The sequence below is a fragment of the Nipponia nippon genome, unplaced genomic scaffold, assembly GCF_047370975.1.
Source record: "Nipponia nippon isolate SJK-2023a ecotype South Korea unplaced genomic scaffold, ASM4737097v1 scaffold_6, whole genome shotgun sequence".
Lineage (NCBI taxonomy): Eukaryota > Metazoa > Chordata > Aves > Pelecaniformes > Threskiornithidae > Nipponia > Nipponia nippon.
In genome coordinates this window covers 57,697,716-57,719,704 of record NW_028262380.1, presented here as the reverse complement: position 1 = coordinate 57,719,704, position 21,989 = coordinate 57,697,716, and the positions used below count along the sequence as shown (strand labels likewise).

General features: G+C 40.3%; 1 protein-coding gene across 1 annotated transcript; it reads right to left on the bottom strand.

The window, feature by feature from the left end:
* Window positions 1-1,437: 1,437 nt before the first annotated feature.
* HADH (hydroxyacyl-CoA dehydrogenase) lies at window positions 1,438-20,564 on the bottom strand. The gene is made up of 8 exons (XM_087737340.1): window positions 20,363-20,564; window positions 16,646-16,774; window positions 15,834-15,991; window positions 10,889-11,015; window positions 7,828-7,917; window positions 6,207-6,279; window positions 2,968-3,084; window positions 1,438-1,919 (listed from the first exon to the last, which is right to left on the bottom strand). Exons 1-8 carry the CDS (start codon window positions 20,489-20,491, stop codon window positions 1,801-1,803), a joined length of 942 nt encoding a protein of 313 aa, XP_087593466.1. The 5' UTR covers window positions 20,492-20,564; the 3' UTR covers window positions 1,438-1,800.
* Window positions 20,565-21,989: the final 1,425 nt, after the last annotated feature.

Sequence of the window (21,989 nt, the reverse complement as noted above, 5' to 3'; positions counted from 1 at the left end):
TTTTAGAGAAAGTTTGTTTTTCTACAATATCACATTTAATAGCGAAAAATATTTTGCACATTTATTATTAAATAGCCTATGCCTTGCTATAAACCTAAGCATTTCCAAATTAAAAATAAAGATGATCTTCCAAGTAAAGGGAGCAGCATCAGGTTAATTCTGCCCAAATGTTTTAGTAAAAAACAAATAACATTGTTTAAGACAGAAGAGTAAAACACATTTCCATTTTTAATTACTACTGAAAACTAAGCTAAGTTCTGAAGTTAACTTCACCCTGCAGCACTTAGAAGTCACTCAACTGAATTACAGGCACTAAGAACCTTCAAGTGAAACAGACTTCAGGTGCAAGAAGTGGACTGTGTTTTACGCAAATCAATTCAATTTAACGATATATTAGTAAAGGAAAGAGACTATCTACAGTACCATTTCTTTTCTTTAACCCTCTTCTTTCAAGACAAGCGTCTCAAAATCAGAAGATCTGTAATAGGAACCAGGATCCAATAAACCAACAATTTTTATTCTCTACTCAGAGATTTCTTGTGTGATCGTGTGCAAGGAAATTAACATCTGTCAGCCTCGGTTTCTTTATATGCAATCTGAATTGAAGTTGGGGAGGAAGAGGCAACTTAGAGTTAAATAATTATTCATCGTTTCTTTACTTAAATATATAAGCACTCAGTTTGCAGATGCAACATACACAAAGTAAAAGACTACTACTACTCAGTTGAACTGGAACTCCAACCCTCATGACCACTTGCTCTGCGATATTTGGAGAAAAGGCAGGATTTGCAGCACTCCCGCCATGAACAAATCCAGGCTCTGCTAAGTTCCAAGGAAGTGAAGTTGCAAACCAGAAGGTGCCTCACACAGCCAGACATACCTATTTGTTTACACAGCACAGACTCCAATTTCAATCCCCCAAAATACTCAACTACAGTGGTAGTGTAAAAATGACACTTGAAATGAAGAGCCAGTAAATAAAGCCAATTTACAGGACTCTAGAAAGCGTACAGAAGCTTTCACCAGCTTCCTAGCTTAGTTAATAAAAACCAAATCTATGTATTAGGCCCTTCAGAATAGAAACTACCACTTTGTTATGTTTCTACAGCACCTAGCAAAAGGAGGCCATCAACCAGTAATGGAAAATGCCAGAAAATCCCAACACAAATCACGAGTTCTGCTTTTAAATGCTGTATTGGGAACCTTCTGTCCAGGTGACAGCCTGCCATTGCAGGATTTTTATTTTTAAACAGTATGACACTCAAAAAATTATTGTTCAAGGCACTGTAATTTATACCTACAGATTAGCACTGCATTTAAGAAAAACCCTCACAAAACAACTTACTGCCTTTTCGTCACTACATTTGCCAGAGTGAAAAGAGACTGCCACCCAGTGGCCTACAACCAAGTACATCAACTGCAAGCCATGACATTCCATACAGAATTGTTGAAAATTTTATTTTTAAGAAAGTGCGGTTATTTTTAGGATTTTTCCTGTTAATATAATAATGTTTCAAATACATAAATTCACTTGTCATTCTGTCCTGCACCTGAAAAATCAACATCTGCATGAAGGCACTGTACATATAAAGCTTTTCAGAATTACAAGAAAAAAATTATCTACCGAATCAAGCTTTCAGCAGAGAAGTAGTTAACTAGCGCAATCGCTCAGTTCAGAGGTGGGTTATGTTCTAAATGCAGCTTGTGCCATCCTTGGGAAGATTTAAACAGAATTCACCTGTAATATGGCAATGCTGAATAGCATACACAGACAGTTTAACACCTCTTGAAGTTTGGAGTTCATTTGTATTTGTAAAATCCTTCTCCAGTCTTCTTACCCAGCTTCTTCTCTTCTACCAGTTTATTCAGGAGTGGGCTGGGCGCAAAAAGAGGATTGTTGGGCTCTAATGAATGCCATCCTGGTCGAAGAAAAGAAGTGGATGAATTAGTAACAGTTCTGTTTATATGCAAACGTAATAGAGATCTGCATCTCCTTAGAAAAATATTAAGAGGTCAGAAAACTGAAGGAGGTTTGGAACTTATTCTAGACTCTCTGAGACCCTCCAAGACAGCTGCATAAAGCACAGATCAGTATTGATGATTATGAGCAAATCTAGCAATTAGTCTTCAGGTGTAGTCTACTCTGAACACTTTATAATCTGCATGACTGAGGATTTTTAATACTTTAAAAAAAAATGAGAACTTTTAAAATATAGATAAGTACAAAGAAATAAAACAAGGGCTATGCTGAAAAGAAATTCAAGTGGAAAGAAATTCCAAGTTGAATTTATACTGGTGAAAGATATGGTCAGTTAGAACAATATAACACTACTCCACAGTACTGGCTAAAAGCAAAAGTGGTTTCATTGAAGATGCCATTTTGAAAGTGACATTCTGCCTTTGAGAATATTTAAGTTGCTCATTCAAAATAATACAACAATCATCAACAAGCCGTCACCAATTATGTCTTTTTTTGTTATTGTACTGACATTCATCCCCTTATCAACTGCAGTGAAAGGGAGATGGTATACTTGCATCTTTTAAGGTATTTACTGGGTTTCCTATTAATTGAGAATGAAAACGTGGCTGGCAGAAATAGGATAGGGAGTCTCAACATTTGTTGCTTTTCATCAGAATTTCTTACCTCCAGTACATGTGTCTCTTCCCACTGAATCTTTTTAGACATATCAAGTTCCACTAATATTATTATTATTTTCCCCTGGAACTTGATGAAGGCAGCAAAACCACCACTGTTCTGTCCCCATGTGCATAGGGTACAGGCATACAGTACAAATACTGTACTTACACAGCATTCTGAGATGAATTCTCATTCCTTTGTCCTCAACAGTTAAAAGGCTATGCCATAAACATTCAGTTTAAACGAATTAAGAGTCAGATTTTCATTAGAACATTCATCTACAATTTAGGTAAAAAGGGGAAAAAGAGAAGAAAATAAGCATGCAGTACCATCTATAATGTATTTACTGGTATCCAACCCAACATAGTCCAGCAGTTCAAATGGACCCATGGGATAGCCAGCCCCAAGCTTCATAGCAACATCAATATCTTCCTTTGATGCATCTCCTAGAGAAAAGATTGACAGTTTGATGAACAGAGAAGATTCCACATCTACTTGGCACCACTCATAAATAATTAACAGGGTGTTATTTCACCCTGGTGCAGCTCTTCACAGAAATCTCTGCACGTTTCAGAACCACAAAAACCAGAGTCAGCATATACATGCTGGAGTATAAAGCTGAATCTCTCACAGAAAAAAAAAAAAAAGCCCTGCAGGCCTGCTTTCCATTTTTCAAGCTTCCTCTTGCATTTCAGTATAGATCATTACGCTATTGATGGAGCCAGAGCTACTGTGCTGAACCTACCAGAAAGACTAGAGGAAGAACTGGTCACCATGAAGAATCAAGAGCTTCTTTTAGAAGCAGCTGAATAGTGTAAGTAAGGAAGGGTCTCAATTTCAGCTTCATCAGATCAGCAGCAGCTTTTGAATGATGCACAGGACAGAGCTACCCTTACTCTACAACAGCCAGAAGGCAAGTGACATCCAGCTGATGGACAAGGCAGGCATGGGGGGCGGGGAGCAGTAGCAGCTGAGTAACACGCTTAGCTACAGCAACTTTCACCTGAGGATATCCATCAGCACCAGAGATGGCAGAGAAGAGTGACCTGAAGAGACTGTGCAGGTGCAGTTAAATTTGTGAATTCCAAAATTATTTTAAAAAATAATAATCAAAATTATCAGAAATCTGTTACTTCTACTTCAGTCTGTGCTCATAAAAATATAAATCCTGCATTGCCACATTGTCACAGTTAATATTCACCTCATTCTTTTGCTGGGAATGCATATTTTATACTGTCATGAAAGCAGATACACTTCTACTGCTTATTTCTAACATATATTTTGGTAAAGGCAGTGCACTTCTTTGCAGATGCTGTAAAAAGGACAAAGTTAATCAAACCCCAGAGGTACTTGTTAAATAACCTCCATGCTTGATGCGTACAGGCATTCAGGGTGTCCAAAAGCTCGGCAGACATAGCCTATGCAATTTATACACCTAAGATCAGAGAAACTTAGAAATAAATTTTCAAAACCTCTTGTAAAGTCAACAACTTCAGTGAAAGTTCTGTACAAAGTAATAATTTTTATATATCTCCTTTTACCCTTTAAAGCTGACAATTTTTTTTTTTAAACCACGTTTTATTTCTGAGAAACTGGGTAAATTAGCCTTAGTTAATTCTAACATAATTTCAGTTCCCCAAATTCAAACACACATAAATCCTCAACTCATTTGAAGTTCATGCAGGTGTACATACTTCTTCTATCAACAGATTTGTCCCACTTTGTTTGTCGAACTCGGGACTTGGCCACTGACAGTATACAGTTGCGTTACAATACAATTAAAAACAGTAAAAAGGCAAACAAAGGTTGGACCCCTAGTTCATACTAGTCTCCTAGTATAAAGCAGACTTCCATAGAAACTTGGCTGACTGCTTTTTTGGTTTTTCACTAAGAACAGGGCAGTACAGACCACCATACATTAATATTTATAATATGCCTGCTGTTTAAATCACTGTTAATATACTAAAGGTATTTTCCCTATGCAAAAGCACACATTTAACCCAAGGAGATGTTGTATAAATAAAGACTCAAGGACTGCCCCAATAAAATTGTATTTCAGTGCTTGAGGTTGCCAGGAAAGAGCCCCAAATTTCGCACGAGTGTGGATGACAATCTGGCTCAAGTGTCTACTCTGAGAATTAACGCAAAGGATGTGATAAAAATTTAACCTGATTCAATGGAATATATGAATTAGAAGACAGCCATCAGGCTTTTCAAAACATTAACCAGCTTTTTAAATAGATTTCATTAGAGTTAAAAATTCATAAATGAACTTTAACAAGTTTGGAAATATCATACCGTTGAACAAAATACAAACAGAATAAAGATTAAATCAAAATATTGTTTTGCTTAGGCAGAGAAGAGTCAATTTTAACATACAATCTCAGTGATTGTTTTCTTCTACATTTAATTAAAAGTTCTATTGTCTCCTGAAATATGCATAATGATACATGTCACATAAAGGCACCTCTTTTACACACACTGGAACACCCCTACACTTTATTTAAAACTGTGACTTTTTCTAAGAGAAGAACACCCCCTCGCATCCATGCCTTTGCCTTTCAAGTCACTAAATTTGCTCTTTTCTCCCTTTGAGATGTAATTAGGTACATCTGTTGATGGATAAACAAGTAGTGTTGGTTTAGATTTTTTCTGGAGATCAAACCATCCTTTCCATGTGCTATAAAAGAGATTTTTAATATTTAAAGCATATTTGGTGGAATCCTGATAATGGAGTGCTTTCATCTGTAAAAAAGGAGTGATTTCAAAAACAAAATGTTTCAAATGACATTCTTAGTAGCACACAGCTATGAGCAGAGCACTTGAAATAAAAGCAGTTATACTCCATAACTTCCTCTTTATCCACTACATTATTGGCTTGTTTCCTTTTCAAACAATTATCAATGCTTTGAAAAAATTAGTGATTCTTTGGAGATTCGTGATTATTTCTACCTACCCTCCAAATTAACATAGAAGAGACCAGCAGTGAGATGGGAGTTCCTAAAGAACCTATGTCTAAAATAGGACATAGAAAGAGAATAGGAGGTTTTGCAGGGCAATAGTTGAGCCCAAATCACTTGTATGCCAGTACCATAGTGTGACACTGAGTATTATACTACTTACCTCACCTCAAAATTGGTGTTTTATTTCGCAAGCCCAATATAAGTGAACTCAGGAGAACTTTGCTAATGGTCCCACTACAGGATTTTCAGCCACTTTCATTAACACCTCTTGGGATGGAGAGAGGGAGGTTCCTGACCAGCTGGAAGAGGATATTTTTACAATGGCACTACACTCACCTTGTCATCTCCACACCAGAAACATTTTCCACCACCAGAAATTTCCCACACAAGTAACAAGTGCCTTCCAACTCTGCATACACTGACATTTCAAAGTAAAGACAAGGTCTTTCCAACTACACATATTGGCTCATATTTGATATTCACTATTCACTTCCAGCCTTTAAGGTCTGAAATTTTTGAGGGAATCCCAAGGCTCTTCTGAAGGGATACAACATTCAGCAGTGTTATATGTCAACATTCCCTGAAGTCAATATCCCAACAAGTACCTCTCTCAAAAAGTCGAACAGCTTCCATCATATATGGCACCAAGAGACGGTTTACAATAAACCCTGGAGTATCCTATGGAAAGAAAAAAAAAAGGGTTCTAAATATACATTCTCTACCAGTACTACACTCAAATGCTACATGACAAATTAAACAAGTGGATGAAGACACTTATTGAATCATCAACTTCTGGTACTTTCTAAACTGTATTTTTCATCTGATTTATCTGCTCCGTATTAAAACACAAAGGATGAATTTCACAAACAAGGAATGGCACATAAACATTCATCATGACTGAGAACAATAAAACTACTACAAGCCCAACTCAATTACTCTTAAAACAATTTAATGTGGTCAGTTGGCAACTGCCTTTTCTTTAGCAAAATTCTACTGATACAATTTCCTGAAGGATACAAGAAGAGCAGTTCTTCCCTAACAGTTTTTTTGTGTGTGTTCGCCACTACAAACACTCCTGGCTAAATAGTGTACTTCTCCTCCATTGCTCACTGGTAAACCATGCTTTTGAAAATTAGGATCACTTCAATAGGAAACACTAATGAATACCAATAAAAAGATAAGATATATGCTGTCAGAAGAAGATAACAAACTGATATAGAACTTCTTTTACACAAGCTTTAATCAAAATCAAAAATACAAAGGAAAGAGAAAGAGCTTTGCAAATATAGTATTATTTCATATACTACTACTGTTTCAGATTTTTACTGTTCATTCCATTTTACCTCAATATTTAATCCAGAGAATTCCATGCAACTTTTCTTCTACCAACAGGAATTTAAAAAAAAAAAAAAAGGCGGGGGGGGAAGGTTCAGGTATATAGACTGCATTGCCCTCTACCCAAGCTAATTTATAAACAATAATTCATCACATATTCTGCACATTATATACTTTAGAACTGTCACAGAAACAGGAAAAAAGTCAACTAAGGCCACAGAGCAATTTAGCAGCAGAGCCAGAATTAGAGTCCAGCATCCAGATGCTGAATTACTGGTAACTACCGGATTGCAGGCCTTTCTTTTTATGACCAAATGTCTCCTGGGGGCTGTGAAACTCAAGGCAATAGCTTGCATAAAGCTACCCAGACCACAACTTAATGGATTCAGAAAAAGTGTGCTTGGGAAGTAGGGTGTTCCTCTAGAGAAAAAAAAAAACAAAGCTGCAAAGCAATGAAGATTAATATGTGTCTAGTTATTGCAGTCTTAAGAAAAACTTGCAACGAGCACACACCATGGAGGATCCATCCAACTGCCTCACAGTACAAGAGGTAGCAGTCTTGTCTCTAGCATGGCTAAAGATGAGCTCCTGCTTAAGCTCTCCAGTCCAGGCTTCTGCAAGACTGGAAAAGAAAAACCAAAAACTGTAAACCCTGATACTTGTGAGTTTTGCTGCTTCTCACAAGATGTCTAGAGTCACTCTACTTTGAGGAATTTGTGGTAAACGTGGACGTTTTCTTTGCCAAAATGCTTTTAATAGGGAAGAGAAACTGGATAAAAAGCAGCCTGGAAATTCTTGAAGTGCTCTTACATCTACTAAAACCTACCACCTTAAAATTAACAGTTTTCAAGAACAGACCTTCTGAACCCTATATAATCAAAATGTACTCACCTTACAACTGACAGGACTCTTTCCTACTGCTTTACTGAAATCCATAAGCGATTCAAAAGTCTTTTGGCTAGTCATTGGAGTCTTGATGACCTGGGCAGAGCATAAGCACATTTCTGAGCAGAATCTCTCATTTCCCAGTGCAGCAATGATTAAACTGTAATCCAGAACACTATTCCAGAAATTCATAAAACATTTGTTTTGCAAAAACCAGTTTCAGTGGATATATATGTAACAGACACAGAAATCTATTTTAAAGATAGATACAGCATTTTGCACATTTTGAAATTATGTGTTTCCTTAAGATACTTTCCCAGTCAGCCAGTATGGATGGTAAAAGGGACCATCCTTTGGAATCCCATTTAGAGATTACAGTATAACAGGACAACTTTAAAAGCTACACAGTCTCTGTTGCCTTAGGAAACATGATGCCATCAATCTAGGGAACCATATTAACAGACATAGTTCCTGATATAAAGAGTTGTAACATCTACCCTGTGCCAAATGTAAACATGACATAGACACTTAATTCTGAAGAAAATTTAAAATCTGTCTTTCAAATATATGACAGCCTCTTAGCTTTTTGAGTAGTATGTTTCCACATTGACTTTCTTCACAACTGAGTCTTTTGCCACATACTATTTTCTATACTTCACTGGAGTTGGGATGCATTAAGTCACTTATTAGAGACCTGCCCCCCACCCAAAAAAAAAAAAAAAAAAGGAAAAAAGAAAAAAGGGGGAAAAAGATAAAAAAATAAAAAAAAACAAAGAAAAAAGAGAGAAGAAAGAAAAGGAAAAAAGAAAATTTAAAAAAAAAGTTAAAAAAGAAAAAAAGAAAAAAGAGAGAAAAAAGAAAAGGAAAAAAGAAAATTAAAAAAAAGACAAAAGGAAAAAAAAAACGAAAAAAAAAGACCTGCAGAAGCTGCACTGGTTGTGATATTTGTGTTGAAACTGACCTCCCTGTGCAGTAACTGAAAAAATGCTATACACAAGCAGTTAAGGCTGATCTCCTTGTCCATACAATTAAGTAACACAGAGATTTCCCCCCATCCTAATGACTTACATAAAGCCAACACAAAAAAACACTGTTAGGACTGAGGAAAAGGCTTGTTTCTCAGCAGAAAAGTGTTCTTTGACATTAGAAAAAAATATCTGAGATACTTACATAAGACTGCAACAGTTTCAAGAATGAATTTTTAATATACGCTTCAGAATTTTGAAACTTTAGCACTAGTCTTTTGGATTATTAGAGAAAGAAATCCCCTCAAAGCTATGCGCTTCTGAGCATGAGATCAGCAATCTATGAAAACAGCAGATAAGACTCAAAGGCACTGCAGACTTGTGACCCATGAAGGACAGCTTCCATGACAGATGACTGGCAATTTCAGTAATACTTTATATTTTGGGCAATTCTTTTGATTTTCTCCTGATTATTTCAAACTGAAACATCTGTTTTACACAGAAAATGTTGTTTTACAGTGTTTGTCAATGCCAATCCTGACTCACAGCAGTAAATCTGAAATAAAAGCACAGCCTTAAAAAGTGCATTTATTTACTAATATTGGTGCCTTTCAAGATCAAGTCACTAAAAGCACAGCTTCTGTGTTTTAAAGTTCTTCAAATACTACTCATCAACTGCAGTGACTCTGGGCTAGGACATTCATAAGTCAGGTGAAAAAAAACCCCACAAATTATAAAGACTGACCACAGCAGTCATACAGGGATTGCTCTGTTTTGTTTTTTACAAACAATGATTGATATCTTCTGTATTTTCAAACCTCACAAAGGCTTAGTTTAGATTTCTAAAGACTACCATTTGTTTTAGGCTTGAGACAAGGCATAGAACATTTCATCCATAGAAATAAATTACTGCCAACAAGTAGGTGTTAACACAGAAATCAATAAAGCCTATGTTAGCCTAAGGAATTATGCTAAAGATTTCTGTTACCTCTAACAACACCTACAAAATTCCTTCCTTTCCTTCTTACAACATTTCCCCAGAGCATTTAGTCACAACACACAGGATGCAATATTAAACTAATAAATACTAAAAAAACTACTAACTAATAAAACTAAACTAAAAAGAAAAAAATCCACATGGGTACCGAAGTTAGTGAGAGAGAATTTGCAAGTGACCGAGCCCTTGTCTGACAACCATACTCTGAATCAAATTTGTTCATTTCAGCCAAAAGTTTCAAACATTTCAAAAGGGGGATGAAGAGAATGATACATTCAACGACACAGAGGAAGCAAGTGCATAATATGTACTTTAATGGGAAACAAACAAAAAATATAATAAAGTGAATCTCAGGAGTTCAAAAGGCAGGCAGAACGTATTTGAAGTGCTTGTCACCAAGGCAATACTAGAACTAATCACTCATGGGACAGAGGAAAAAGATTTACAGTATTTAAGGGCACAAAGTACATGAAACTTTGGGGCAGATTGGCCAGAATGCAAAGTTTATTTTCACTTACTCTAGAGTTTATAAGTTCTTGCTGATCAAGGTCAGCTGTAACAGGGGAAGGTGAGAAAAAGCAGAAAAGACACCTGTCAGTGTTTCTGCAATGTGATCTTTACTTTGGAGGCTCAGATAAACTCTTAACATCAGATTATTTCTTATTCTGCTCTGCATTGCAGTATTACTAGAAATTGCATGATGTAGCCAAAGAGAGTATGTTTAGAAAAGACATCTGAAGAGTTATGTAAAAACTTCTTTTCACACTTCCTTAAGGGTTGGGAAATATTGTAATACTTCCAGACAAATCATGTGGAACATTGAAACAAAAATGACTGACTTTTTTCAAAAGTCACAAGGCAGTAATATTCCATCATGGCAGTTCAGTGGAGAACTTTGGAGCCTCGAGGCTGAAGGAGTTCCCTCTGTCTGTTCAACCTGCCCCACAACAGAGACTGCACCACCCTCTTATCACTAGAGGTAGCTTATTCCATATCAGAAGAACTGCAAACTGAGATCTGCTCTTTCATCTAACTGAATTCTTAGTGATGACAATTGCATTGCTGTGCTACAGTCGTTACGATGATGATGTTACAAAGCACTTACCTCCACAAGCTTCATCATAGGCACAGGATTGAAGAAATGGAGACCACCAAATCGGTCCTGCCTGGTGGTTGAGTTAGCCAACTGCGTAATTTGCAAGGATGAAGTGTTGCTTGCGAATATCGTATGCCTGAAAAAAAGAAACATATGAATTGCATAAATGACAGCTCTTTTTCTGACAGTAGGAGATTGGTGCACGGAAGATAAATAGACATCCATTGGCTAACCATCCACAGAATTCTCAGAAGTATCCCAGCAGATTATCATGGTCCTTTTGCTGAGGTATAAGTACAGCAATGATGAAATAACCACTGGAAGGGCTGTGTGAGTTTCTGACTCCCAAGTAAGTATGTTGAATACTTGTATTAGGTGACAGAAAAAAAGACTCCGTAAGTAGAAAATCTTTGTTAACTCCCCAAATCTATTCCAGGTAATTCCTTCAGCAACCCTGGGAACCTAATGGTATTTTTTTATTGTTAATCATTTACATATCTATGGAAACCCAATCATTTGCCATGTCAAAAATGCACTTTGGAGCCCTAAGAAAAATTTGGAATCTATTTTTTTTTTTAATAATGATCAATGGTAGACGTAACGAGAAAACCTACCACCAGAGCAAAGAGCTGGTGAAAAAAAAACAGAGAAAAGATAAAAACTGCCATGCATAGCACACTGCAAAGGATACATAAAATCACAAGAATTTTAAGACATATATAAAGTCCTTTTCCAGACATAAACTAGATTTACTAATTGCAATTTATAATGGTTTGTTGGTTTTATTTTTTTTTCCAGAAATATCTCAGAACCTCAACAGCCCTGCTACACTGACATCACACCAAAAACTTACAGAAATGGCTTTTTCTTCAAACCACAAAAATGAGAAACTAAACTAGAGATGAAACTCTACCTTCCGTTCTGGGCTGTATCCTACTGACCTTTCAAAAAGTTATCCTACTGCACTCATCAAATGTTAATCTCTAGTGGTATTTTGTTTACATTTCACCAAGATACCACTGAGCTTTGCAATGGAGCTTCCAGAAAAGTTATGTCCAAGTCGTAGGGATATCTTACAGTGGCGTTAAAAGAAAACATTTGGGGATAACAAAACCCACACTGATTTCCATTTTTTATTATGTTTTCTCAGTTTTTGAGAATTTGATACGGAGAAGGAAATAAAAAATCCTGAAAATTCCTGTTTACATTTCTTACAAATATTCTTTTGTTATTTCCCCATCATAAAGTGGGCCTTATATTGTTCGGAGGTGGGGTACTAAAAAGAGTATTCTGCATCTCATAGTTTTGACCTTGCAAGGTCAATGCATCCAAAAGACACTTACCTTCTCTGAAAATCTGCCACCGTATACAAAGAATTCAAATATTCACATAAAAACTAAGCACACTGATTTGTGAGATGTAATCTTTGCTAGGTTTATATCTGTGTTCACTTAAAGTAAGAGATTTTACTTCAGCATGACTTCTGTGGGTGAATACTGTAGCCTCACATGACACAAAGCCTTCGGAAAAAAAGCGTTATATTTGTATTGTGTACAAAGGCATTTTGTTTACACTTTCTGCTCTGACCAGCCAACTGATTTAAACGGAGTTTAAAATAGAATTTAGATGCCTCTGTGAGTTAGAATTACATAACCCGTGCTTCAGGTGACAGCAGAGTTGGAAGCCTTTTGAAAGCAACAGTGAAGCCCTAGTGATGCTTGTCCAGGCACCGCCAGTGTGCTTTCTCTTGGTGCCATCTAGTGGGTCATGGGAAGACATTAAAAACAGAGTCCAACACAAGAGAAACACACCATTTCAATAAAACTGAGTCTTACAGTCCAGCTCCATTACACAGTGAACATTGAACAACGCTTCTTTTGTAACAGTTTTATAGCACGCTGATTCTAACACAGTGAACAGCTGAAAACCACTGGCCAGTTCGCAGCTGAGTTTCCACATCTAAAGATAAATCCTAGACCAAGAGATGTTGACGGGCATTCTCACCACCCAGAAATAAACAGAAAGCAAGCAGGCAAGAGCTCTTAAAGAGGATACCTGAAAAACGCTTTTGTCATGTTCACTATGATCCTGTTTGGAAAAGTGCTGCAGTGTTTAAAGGCCTAAAAGCCACAAAGAACATGGGGATATTCTACAAAAACCCTAGGCTGACCTTTTCAAAATGGAAATGTGAGACGAACCCGATTCAAGAAAAGGAAAACAGAACTGAAGAGTGGGTAGCAATGCTTTACTGCCTGCTCTGAAGACGATGACCATGTAACACAGTAGCAATTACCATGTTAGGAGGATGAGTATAACACTGAGAGGAATGGAGCATACACAAAGAATTTTGCAAAGCTCTAAGAACATAAACCATTATGCGCTCAGACTGATGGCATCCAAGAAACAGCAGTCACCGTTCCACCTGGACAGTTACCCAGATGAGGAATACCCTGAGTTCCCAATGCTCTCTGGCATTGCCAAACTCTCCTGGCTCATTACATTTTCTCTGAAAACCAAAGAAATTCACTCCCCACCCCCAAATAAAACTTCTCTCAATAAAGAATAGCTTTCCCACCCCCCTCCATTTATAGACCCACTTTCAGAGAAATTATAGTTATTAATAGAGAAAAAGGAAGAGGAAATAAGTTAAGTGCATTTTGTTTTTTTAATGCAATGCTTTGCTTTTGTGCTGTTCCCAAACTTATCTTCATTGGCGAGGTCATCGCAGTGCAAAAACGGGAGACAAATATGTAGCTGTTGCAGCTGAGGAAACACATGAGACATGGGATACAGTACAAAAGAAGAAAAATGGAAGGTTTCACACAGCTTATGTTCCAAAGGCATAATTCATCATCTGGTCTGAGCAACTGTAATACACAGCCCCTTACGTTTTGATCAGTTACCCCTGCGGTAAGTCCCGAGATTTGAATTCAGACAAGTCCCCCCTCCTCAGAAGCCTGGTCTTTCAGGATCTCTGCCCGTAACATACACTTCACTGTGCCATTAACGCCCAGGGTCCCACGGAAGCAAAACTTCTCCCAAGACTCAAAGCTACCTTTAAACAAATCTTGCCTTTGTTGCCAATCAACCGCAAGTCCACCACCCCCATTAAGCTGATGAAACAGTTAGCCTACATACTACTTTTAGAAATTTTGAAACGTTGAATCTTAGTGAAGGCTGTAGGACGCCTGCGCTGACAGGGAGAGCTTTCCATTCCACTGCTGTGCCGCGCGGGATGAATAAAGCCCACTGCTTCCTTCCACACACAGAAAAACACTCTCTAGGCATTTCTGCTTTTCCCGACGCTACTCACGCGATCTGTAACTCTGTATTCCTCACATAATTACAAATTACCATTTGTATCTAAGAGCTAATATTTTAAACACTTGGCTACTAAGTTTCATTACTTTACTAGCTTTTCTTTCTTTTCATCTAGACTTTCTACACTTTAACCCATATTCTTCACCATTCGCTCCCCTTTTCTTTATCCTACATGCAAGGCATCTGCACGTTTATCATCATTTCTCTTAAAAAGGAAGGCTTCTTGTCTCACGTCACTTTTCCCAACCCTGCAAAATCATTCCTTTTGCCACAGGAAGGAGCATATCTGAACAACTCCCAATATCTTTTAACACTCTGTAATGTAAAATTTTATGTTTTAAGACAGCTACGCTTATAAACAGCTCAGTCTTACTAAAAAATAGCCTCAGGTGTTCCAAAGATACATATTATTAAATGACGCTCCAACTCCCTGTGTCCACTTTTCCTTGCTGACTGGTTCTAGACAGTTTGCCATTGAATAGGCTTAATTTGCTCATTAGCTTTCCCTGCTGAATATGAACAGACTCAGGCAACCAACAGTCTGTTTTCACAAAATAAGCACAATCTAATCATGACGAGGTGTCCTCCTAATTGTCAAAGGCACCTACTTACTTCTGCCTGTCAGACTAAGGGTAACAGCAAGTTTCCCTGTGCTCAGTGCACCACTGTTTGTGATCATTTATTGTTTTCAGAAGGCACCAGGTAATTTTGATTACCAATCATATGAGACAGCCTGAAAATGATAACTAATGATAACATCTCTTCTCCCTTGACATGATATTCAAGCCACAGCTTGCCTAGTTCTTTAGTTAGACAGCCTAGAATACCTCTCAGCCAATATCCCCAGATTTAGCTGTACTAGTTAAAACCTCAACCTGCAAGCAGTCAAGGTCTTGTGATCCTGAGTCATCCATCACAAGGATCAAGCTTCTGAAGCTGCACACTCGCTTAAACAGCATTTTTGGGTTTGAATCCAATTCAACAGTAACTTCCAACAGTTATCAAATATAGTTCAAAGAAAGTTCCAGGGGCTGTAAGTAACTGCGTGAGCACATGCTAAGAAATTATTTACACTTTTACCTCACCCACAATAACCAGCAATGAGCTATCTCCAAACTCTTGTATTACAAAGTAAACTTAGTTCACTTAAGCTACTGTCGAGCTGATTGTGACTTACAGTTAAGAGGTTCAGACTTCTTAAAACTTTTCATGCTAGGCACGCTAAAAACAAATATTTTATCATCCCAATTCCCTATTTAAATATGGGAACACATACGTTAACCATACCTCGTGTGTACCATGACAAGCTTATTCTACTGTTATTCATTTGCATTTGGATTTGAACTTGCTGAGTAGATGGACAAACCTTATGACTAAACATACCCAGAAGCACATCAAATGAAGCAATGCAACAAGTAAATAAACCTGGCTGAATACACCTGAAAGTGTTTGCAGCATATGCACCTAGCACAACAACTATTCCATACCACATGACAGTCTGCAGTTAGTCTAAGGGATAAAAACTCCTGTTTTTAAAAAAGCAGCTAAGACAATGCAGAACTAATGGTGTAAAAATAAAAATAGAAGATACAAAGGTCTAAGTTTCAAAACGTAACAGGAAAAATACACGTACTCTGGAGCAAACTTATCCAGCCTCTTGAAGAGTTCACTTTTAATTTCCTGGTTCTCCACAATGGCTTCTATCACCAGGTCCGTGCTGTGGACCACTGCTACTGCATCTGTGCTTGTTGTGAGGTTCTTTAAGGTCTTCTCAATGAACTCAGCACCAGCCTGAAACATTTCCAAGAAGTTGCAAGGTCTGTTCACAATGATATAATTTATTTTTACACGAAAAACCCCTGAAGTGTTTCTGAGCCCTCAAAAATTCAGTCAGTCTGCTACATTTTCAAATCAGTGAGAAAGTTCCAAGTATATACAGATACAATGCTTTCACTAACAAAATTTTCCTAGCCAATCAAATCTGCTTTGAAGCAAATAGGAGATCTTTGAATTCATTCTTTTAGGAAGTCCTTACAAAAAGGGATTAAGAAAATTCTGTGACTATTGGCTTTTGGACAAAATTGGTGCATTCCCAGGTAAGCACTCAAAGATAGCTTGCTATTAAGTTAGGATGAATAATATGGCACCATTTCACATTTAGCATCTGTTTTAAAAGGTCACCAAGTTGTTTACAATCTTTATCTCAAGGCTGAAGTCTACAAAGGAAAGAAAATAAGATAAGACATCTTTCAGCCTCCCTGAATTAAAACAAAACAAAACAAAACAAAAAACCCCCAAGTTCTTCAGCACACTGGAAAAAGTTTTCTTTTTAAGCCAATATATTAACATGCTCTATAATACATAACTGTACACAATATCAGAACTTCAGTACGGTAGTTTCATTCTCCTAAGTTTTTCTAGAGTTATAAAGAAGATGATGTCAACCTCAGGCTTATCTGCAAATTTCTTCTTTGTCACTCTCTTCAAACTCTCTTCAATTCCTTTTGTAGACTTTTTAAGGATTTCATCTGACTGGTCTACCAACACCACAGTGTGACCACTGGCTGCTGCAACCTGAAAGTTAAAAAATAAAGATTCAACATCAGTATCATAAAACAACAAACCATATTGATTTGTGTTGGGGCAGACAATAAACTAGGCAATGAATTAGGCAGAAGAGAGCTAAAGAACACTGAATCAAGACTTATGCACTTTACTAGAAAAATCATAAAAACCTGCATACAGTTGGGGGATAAAGGTCTTGAACAACTTGAGGGGAAGGCAAAAAGCAATCCATTTTTCCCCCCAGCTGTCTGCAGAATGCTGCCTGTGCCCGGAGGCAGCTGAATTCTCAGGCTGTGGGTATAGAATGAGCAGCCGTCTTGAAAAGAGCAAGCGGCTTAGCTGTGATCCTTGGATCTTGTAAGGAAAAAGGGCTGTGGAGACGAAAACTGGAATGCTGGCAACGTGAGCAGGTGGCATAAGGGATGGCTAACCCTGTGTTCCCAGGACGTCGCGTAACACAGCTCTGCTGTTAGGCCATGAGCATGTCCCTGCAACAACAGGCAGGTGACAGTGGAGCTGGGCGTAGCAGTGAAACGTTCGCCACAGACCTGAAAGGCCCGCAAACGCTCCTTACTACGGACTTGGTACAAACATTGGCTCAGCTACAGATAGCACTACCGGGTTGCCTTTTTGGTTGGTATTCAATTAATTTCAAACATATAATGTCACTTCCCCACATTGCACCAGCCTATTAATAATCAGCTGTTCATTACTGTTACCTCACTATTCATTAATCCACGTTTCTCTTGTTGGTTAGCAACAGCCTGTCTTTGTTTTCAGAATTCTTGAACGAACAGAGTTGTAATATAATAATTGTGGAAAACATGTTAAAACATGGTTCCACTGGCTGTTTTTAAAGTCACATGACTTAGAAGCTTACCTTCTACAAACTTCTGCTTTACATCTCACCTTGCACCTAGAGACTAAAGATTCTCCTGTGCCCACAAGACCTACTCCAACAAAGCTAGCTGAAATGAAAAATACAGAGGTATCGCCTAAAGAAAAGCATGGTGCTATTCTCATCCAAGTTGCCTCACTAATCCAGCAAATAAAGAAATGCCAGGCTGCCTCTGGACAGCAGCAGTATAGCTTTAACACAGTCTGCAGCTGGACATTTCTTTATCCATCTTTTTTTTTTTATTATTTTTTTTATTTTCACTATGGCCATTTCATAAAAACAACTGAATCATAAAAAACGTTTAAACCAAGCTTGGACTTGCACTCCTAACACTTCCTCTCTCACTGATCATTTGCAACAGCAAAGCAAGACCCTCCACTCTTCAGAAGAAAAATCAATACCAAGCACATTTATAAGAGATGCTTCACTGATTATCTATTTATGATTATACCATCACTGACCAGTTGGCAAAAAAAAAAATTCTAGAGAAATTAACATCTCCCGTTTGCCACCTCATTTTTACCATATTTGCATAGACAGGAGAGAAGAAAAATGGCAAAAGGTCATACCATCTCCTTGCAATTCAAACACATGCTGGCTCGGACTCTGCTAATGAATGATCTTAAGAATACTAAATAAGAAACGCAAGAGTGCTGGTGCGTCAATTAATGTTTTTCTCGTACAGAAGTGCTTTTCACATAACAGAATCAGAAATTCTAAACTCCTGGCTTTCAGCCATACATTTTAGCAGAGGTTAGCTTCTCCTGACAGTATGAGAAAGCAAGGAAAGAGAAGAGACAAATTCTTAAGTGTTCTGAAAGGGAGGAGAAGCTTTATTAACAGGGTGCAGAGGAGACACCACTCAGTGTTAGAGTCATTGCTGCTTTGAGATACTTTTGGATTGGTAAATTGGAGGCAGATGGTCAGAAAAACAGTCCTCGGTCCTTAACAGTGGTAGAAGACTGCAACCCCTGTTACTGCTAAATACCGGACATATTTCTCTTGACAAGCTGCTCTCTGAAAACGTGCAGTCTAACAGAATATGCAGATCAGTTCACTTTCCCCACAGAATTATAACCTTTGCATAGTGTGCATCTTCCTCAAACATGAGAACAACTTCCTTCAAAGTTGTTCTTTAATGGTTCCTTCAGTGGAAACCTCAAACTCTAGTACCAAGGTACAGGGGAGTGTTTTTACCAGACAAGTTAATAAACAACTAGCTAATTCCCTAGCAAAAAAAATAGCCCCTGTATTCCTCCTGCTGGAGGTTTGCCAGGAATGTGAGAAATCTTCAGTTCTGAGAAGGAAACCCATTAATTCATTAAAACGGAGAATTGGTATTTATGAACTCCAGCCTCACTGTGAGTTTCCACTTGGGGATGCCTGCATACTCCAGTTGCTCTTTGTGAAGTTTGTGAACTACCCTGTTTATCTTGGGCAACAGGCTCTTCCTGTGAATTAAGTAAATATCTAAATCTCAAATCACTGACAGGACCGTTCAGTCTTCTGTCCCAAAGCTACCAAGTTAAAGATGAACTTGAAAGCCAAAGGCCTGAGATTAAACACTGGGAAAATAAGTCCTATTTAAATATTAACCACTTTGTAATTCTGCAGATGACGGACAGCCAAACGTTCATTTTAGCTGCTGTATTCTACTTTAATAACTTGTAGAATGTCACCTGATCTGCTCCCTTGGCAAGTCAGAACAAGCTTCTTTCTTGGACCAACATTTTCAAAACATTATTACACACCGTCTGGCTTATAAATAGTCCACGCATTGTCTTAAGAACCACCTTAAACAATTTAAAACATTGACGTTGGTGGTTCTTGCCTACCCATCAGACCTGAAGATGTGTGGATTAGCAATAGAACAAAAAGTTTGGAAGTTGAGCAACTGGGCAGCAGCGCTGCAGCAGTGCTTCCTACGCCTCGGCAGCAACAAAACCAAAATTCGCAGAAGTCTGCCAAGACGGCAGAGCGGCTGCGTCCCTCGGCGCTCCCAGCAGCCCTCATCCTGGGGCTGCGATGAACCCAGGCCGCCCGCCCCAGCTCCCCGACGTGCCTTGCACAGGGCAGGTGGACCAGGACTGTCGGGCGCTGCCGAGCGTACGCCCCTCCCGTGCAAGAGCGGCCACTACTTCTCAGGCAAACGCAGGCTGAAAAAAGCATAGCGTGAAATAATTTGAACGCAAACTATAATACATTCAGAGAAGCTTTGGTTGGGTTTTTTGGTTTTAAATACCGCTCCCGCCGTGCAACTCGGAGAGAACACCCGAGCGGCGACTCGACTCGTTTAAGCTGGCAAGGCCGGGCCAGCAACTGGCGCCAACACGTGACGCGCCCCGACGGGACGAGAGCGCAGAGCGACCGCTTCGCCTCCTCCCGCGCTGCCCGCTCCCGCCCGGGGGCAGGTCAGAGCGCCGCAGCGGGGCGGCAAGGCCCGGGAAGGGGCCGCAAGGCCCGGGAGGGGGCCGCAGCCGGCGGCCGAGCAGGAACCGCGGCCCCGGCCAGCGCAGCCGCTGGGGGAGCAGCGCGGCCGCCCGGCCCCCCCCCCGCACCCGACCGGCCCGCGACGGGGCGAGCCCCGGCCCCCAGCGAGACGGGAAGGGGCACGCGCCGAGTAACGGCCGCCCAACGGCCGCCATCGCGCCGCCGCCTCCCCTCGCCCCCGCCCCGCCGCCGGGCCGGGCCGCGCTCACCTGGGCGATGCCGGCGCCCATGAGGCCGCCGCCGATGACCGTCACATGCTTGACGATCAGCTTCTTGGCGGCCGCCGTGGCGGCGGCGGAGGAGGCGGCGCGCACGAAGTGGCGGGTGGCGAAGGCCATGGCGGGGAGCGCGGAGCGAGAGGCGGCGGGGCTGGGCCGCGCCGCGCCGGGCCGAGCCGGGCGGGGCGAGCGCCGCGCTCCGCCCCGGGGAGCGGCGGGGGGGGCGGTGGCGCCCCCGGGCCCGGCTGCCCGCCGCGGGGAGAAGGGCTCCGACCCCTTCCGCCTGCGCTACTTTTGGCTCCTGAAGAGGAGTGAAGCAGCAACACCGAGGTCGGCACAACAGGAACGCTGCCGCGCGCCGCTAAACTTCCCTGCTAGCCCCTGGCTGGCGTTTGGCCAACGGCAGGCTCGGTGCAGAGGCTGCTCTAACCTCTGCCCTTTGCAGCCGAGGTCGCTGCCTTTCCTTCCAAACGGTCACACTTGGGCTGTAGCCGCTCATTTTCTCAACGTTAGAAGCACTCTGTAATAACGGTATTTCCAAACTAGAAGGGGATTTCTTTCATTTTCAGGCTCGCACAAACTATATAGTAAACAACAACAAAAAAAAAAATCCTTCCTTTATAAATACTAATGGCTGAATTACATCGATGCAGACCACCGTAATTTTCCATCTGATTCCTTTATCGCATGAACGACCAGCGTTTCAAGTCAGCAACAGCGGCAGCTGACAAGACGGCAATTACTGCATATTCTACTTGAGTCAGCACTGGGATAAACATTAAGCAACTTGTTTTCTTCAAACAAAAGCAGGGGAGTATTCTCACGTCTCTGCGCTTTGTACCAAAGGCGCAATGCAAAAAATTCCCTTTCCTGGCTCAGCCTCATGTGACAGCAGATTAGCCACGAGCAACAGCTTTACCCAAAGAGAGGCTCCGAGTTACTGTTCCTTGTCTATACAAGTGATGAAATTTCATAAAAAAAAAAAAAAACCCAGCACTGTGCCAAGTAACCTGCAACCTAACTCTGGGGTGCAAGACACAGGATTTCCACACGCAGCTGCTCCCGAGCGCCCAGCCCTCCGTGCACGCCAGCGCTCACACCCACTCCTTCCCCACAAGCGCTTCTGCTGCCTCCTGTTCGGCCCTCCCCTCTGCCTGCAGGGATCTCCTGCTTCTCCCTGGGCTCCCTCCGCGCCGAAGGCCCCGGGCCTCTGCCCCCCACCCCGGGCTCTCCCTGGGCACCCCCTTCTCTCTCTGCCCTCCCCTCTCCGACCCCTCTATGCCAGGAGCCCAACAAAACTACGCCTCGACTACTCTGCCGTGGTTCTCCTTCCCACCTCGTTCCTCAGGCTGTGCATCTCCTCCTGGCAGCAACTCATTCGCCCTTTTGTCTTCCTCACCTCCACTCTTCTCTCTCCTCCTTTTATTCCAAGTAACAGTGTTTTTAAAACTGCATTGGGAGAATGAACAGACATACTCTTTCTATCATGTGCTCCTAACATGCCTGGCATTGTATTTTCCCAGTTTCACTTTATTCCCCCACCTCCTTCACTCCTCATCCAAAACATTTTGTAACATCTCCTCACTCAAAAGCTTTCTTTGTGAGATGGAAAACACCA

Bases quoted from the DNA above. Each gene is read 5' to 3' on its own strand.
- HADH (XM_087737340.1), bottom strand. From the start codon at position 20,491: ATGGCCTTCGCCACCCGCCACTTCGTGCGCGCCGCCTCCTCCGCCGCC. The intron at 15,992-16,645 runs GTTGACATCATC...GAAATGTTTCAG, and splicing joins AATTTGCAGATAAGCCTGAG to GCTGGTGCTGAGTTCATTGA. The intron at 1,920-2,967 runs GTACTGCATGCT...TTCTTCGACCAG, and splicing joins CAGTAAATACATTATAGATG to GATGGCATTCATTAGAGCCC.